Source organism: Cucumis melo, chromosome 9 (genome assembly GCF_025177605.1).
Source record: "Cucumis melo cultivar AY chromosome 9, USDA_Cmelo_AY_1.0, whole genome shotgun sequence".
Classification (NCBI taxonomy): Eukaryota; Viridiplantae; Streptophyta; class Magnoliopsida; order Cucurbitales; family Cucurbitaceae; genus Cucumis; species Cucumis melo.
In genome coordinates this window covers 5,984,616-5,987,767 of record NC_066865.1, presented here as the reverse complement: position 1 = coordinate 5,987,767, position 3,152 = coordinate 5,984,616, and the positions used below count along the sequence as shown (strand labels likewise).

The 3,152-nt window shown below is 38.9% G+C and overlaps 1 protein-coding gene across 1 annotated transcript; it reads right to left on the bottom strand.

Moving 5' to 3' along the window:
- Nucleotides 1–2,060: 2,060 nt before the first annotated feature.
- Nucleotides 2,061–2,756, bottom strand: LOC127143778 (uncharacterized). Its single transcript, XM_051090232.1, has one exon. The coding sequence runs from the start codon at nt 2,754–2,756 to the stop codon at nt 2,061–2,063; it is 696 nt and encodes a 231-aa protein (XP_050946189.1).
- Nucleotides 2,757–3,152: the final 396 nt, after the last annotated feature.

Sequence of the window (3,152 nt, the reverse complement as noted above, 5' to 3'; positions counted from 1 at the left end):
CCCTGCTGAATGAATCCAAGGTCATCCTAGTAGACAGCTGTATGAGGAATTTACATCCATTACTTGGAATGAAACGTTGAAAGTGGAAGGCCCAATTTTTAATGGGATATTTATATCCCCGATTACTTCTCTACGTGCACCGTCAAAGGCTCTTACAACCATAGTACTTGGTCTTAGGTACGGTGGATCTATGGGGAGTTTCATCAACGTGGATCTCGATATTATATTTAAAGATGAACCATTATCTACCAGGACCCTCGCCACGTGATGGTCCTTACACTTTACGGATATGTGCAATGCCTTAGTATGTCCAGTACCTTCAGAGGGAATTTCTTCATCTATAAAGGAAATGCAATTTGTAGCAGTTATATTTTCCACGATTTCACTAAATGCATCCACTAAAATATCATACTCTACATGTGCTCTATTTAAGATATCCAACAAAACCTTACGATGCGGTTCAGAATACATGAATAATGACAACATCAATATACGAGCTGGGGTACGATGTAATTGTTCAATCACTTTATATTCACTCTGCTTAATTAATTTCAAAAATTCACAGGCTTCCTCTTTAGAGACAACTTCATGATCTATCTCTTTCTCAACTAATGTGTTCTTTTCAGTAAAAAAACCTTACTCAGATCATTTAGATCATCTTCACCTGCCATTTCTATAGCTTTGCCTTTACGTCGTCGAACTTCATCCTTTTTAGAGACATCTTTTAAATTATCTGGTGTATAACACCTTCCACTACCGGTTATTCCTCCCACTGTTGCAGAAACGACATTGTCCGTGATGAACTGACATTCATATTTCCATGGAACGGCATGGTTATCCTTATAAGCAAAAGGACCTGGTATTTCAACAGTCATTGTTTTAGGTTTTTGCATATAAGACATAATACTTGGCTTCTCTTCGTAATGAATGACTAATGGTTTCCACATCGATGTCGTCTTATTTGAAGTTTTCTCATTAGATGAAGCATTAGTGATCATATTAACCTCGATTTCCTGTTTGCTCATCTGTCCTATCAAGAGAATCTTTGCGTCCATCAGCTTTTGCACCTCATTCCTGAACTCACAACAGTCCTCAATGGAATGGTCATTTATCTCTAGATGCAATAAACATTGCTCCTTGTTGGTGCATTCAATCTTCTCTCTGTCATTATTGTTAAACCTTGGTGACAAATATCCAACTCCATGGAGGATTTGGAAAAGCGTTTTCATTGATGTAGTTACGTCGCTCACCCTATTCTTATGTCTTTGCATAAACATGTCAACCGCATTTATGGTGGGACCCTCATGATTTGGTAAAGGGTTCTGGTTGACATCAGACTCTTCCCCTGTCTTCTTGAATTTCAACCAACCGGCTTTAACTGGACTTTGCACTTTAGCTTTTAAAGGAAAACAATTCTCCGTAGAATGCCCAACTGCCCCAGCATGATATTCACATTTTGCGTTGAGGTCATACCACTTAGGATATGGTGGTTGTAGAGGCTCTTGTGGTACAATAGCCACTTGATGACTCTTTAAAAGTTGAGGCAAAAGTTCTGTGTATGACATAGGTATAGGATCAAAACGGGTTTGCTTCCAATTGTTCCTTATGTTTCTCTGAGTTGACTAACTAAATGGGCTTTGACCTCCATTCTGATAACCAGGAGAGAAATTTGTCTGCCTCACAATTGGTGAGGATACACGTGTTGTTACTCTTTGATCGAACTCAACTCGTGTACTTCTCCTTCTTTTTTCTTTGGGGTCATCATTCTTCTTGTCTCTGAAACGGGATCAAAGATCCTTCCATTCTTCACTCCAAATTCAATCCTCTCCCCAATGGTTATGATGTCCGAGAAATTAGTTGAAGCACTTCCAACCATTCTATCATAGTATGGGACCCAAAGAGTGTTTATGAACATAGCCGTCAATTCTTTGTTGGTCAGGGGAGGTTGCACTTGTGAAGCTAACTCTCTCCATCGTTGTGCATATTCCTTAAAAGTTTCAACATTCTTTTTTTCCATTCTCTGAAGATCCAGACGATCGGACGCCATATCAATGTTGTACTTATATTGTTTTAAAAAAGAAATTAGCAAGATCCTTCCACCTATGCACTTGTGAACCATCCAATTGCATGTACCAGCAAGAAGTCGAGCCGACTAAGCTATCTTGGAAGCAATGAATTAACAATTTTTCATCATGAGCATAAGTTGACATTTTTTGGCAGTACATAACTAGGTGACTTTTTAGGCACGTGGTTCCATTGTATTTCTCAAAATCTGGAATCCTGAATTTGGGAGGGATCACCACATCTGATATCAAACATAGTTGTGTTACGTCGATACTCTCATACATGTCTGCACCTTCAATGGCGCACAGTCTTTCTTCTAGAAATTCCAGTCTTCTTCTACTACCCTGCTCTTCTGAAATTTTCTTACCACCTTCCATAATTGGAGTAGATGTGGGATTGCTCGCATGGGCTGCTTGTTGGGTGGTTGTGTTAGGATTTGGCGCGGAAAATGATGTAGGATATGTCCTATCCACCATGCATGGACTAGACGACTTTTGAGGAGTGAAATCCGAGGGGTATGCAGACATGTCCTCTAGTACCTGATTCAAATTCACTTCCACTTGTGATGAAGCCCCTGTAACACTCTTTCCTCTTCCAGTGGTGAGCAATTCTAGGATTTTTGCCAATTGATCTTTCAAATCTTCAACGTCTTGACGAACAGCTTGAACCTGATCATTGGTTTGCTCATCCATTATTCGAGCTTTTCTTCTTGTTTAATATGGATGCTGAGGAGGCGAACCTTGAGCTATTTTGCAAGTTTTGGCTTTTTATCTTTTAAAAAAAAAATAATGATTCAATTGAGCTAGAAGAGAGATAAGAAAAAAAATAATAAAATAAAATACCTTTATTAAATGAATGTAAAATGACATAAAGAAGACTTAGTTTACTTTTAAAATGAAAAGTACAATGACTCTAACACCTAATAGTAGCACCCAAAACGTCTGAGGTATTGTTCTATGACTCCTAGAAAATGAGACAATTCTCTATTGGTGTCGCGTGTAGGTATAACACCTTGCCGAAGAGTCCTAGCTTGCACTGAGAATTGATCTGCCATCCTCGCAATTTGTCCTAATTTTTCAGCCCCTCGT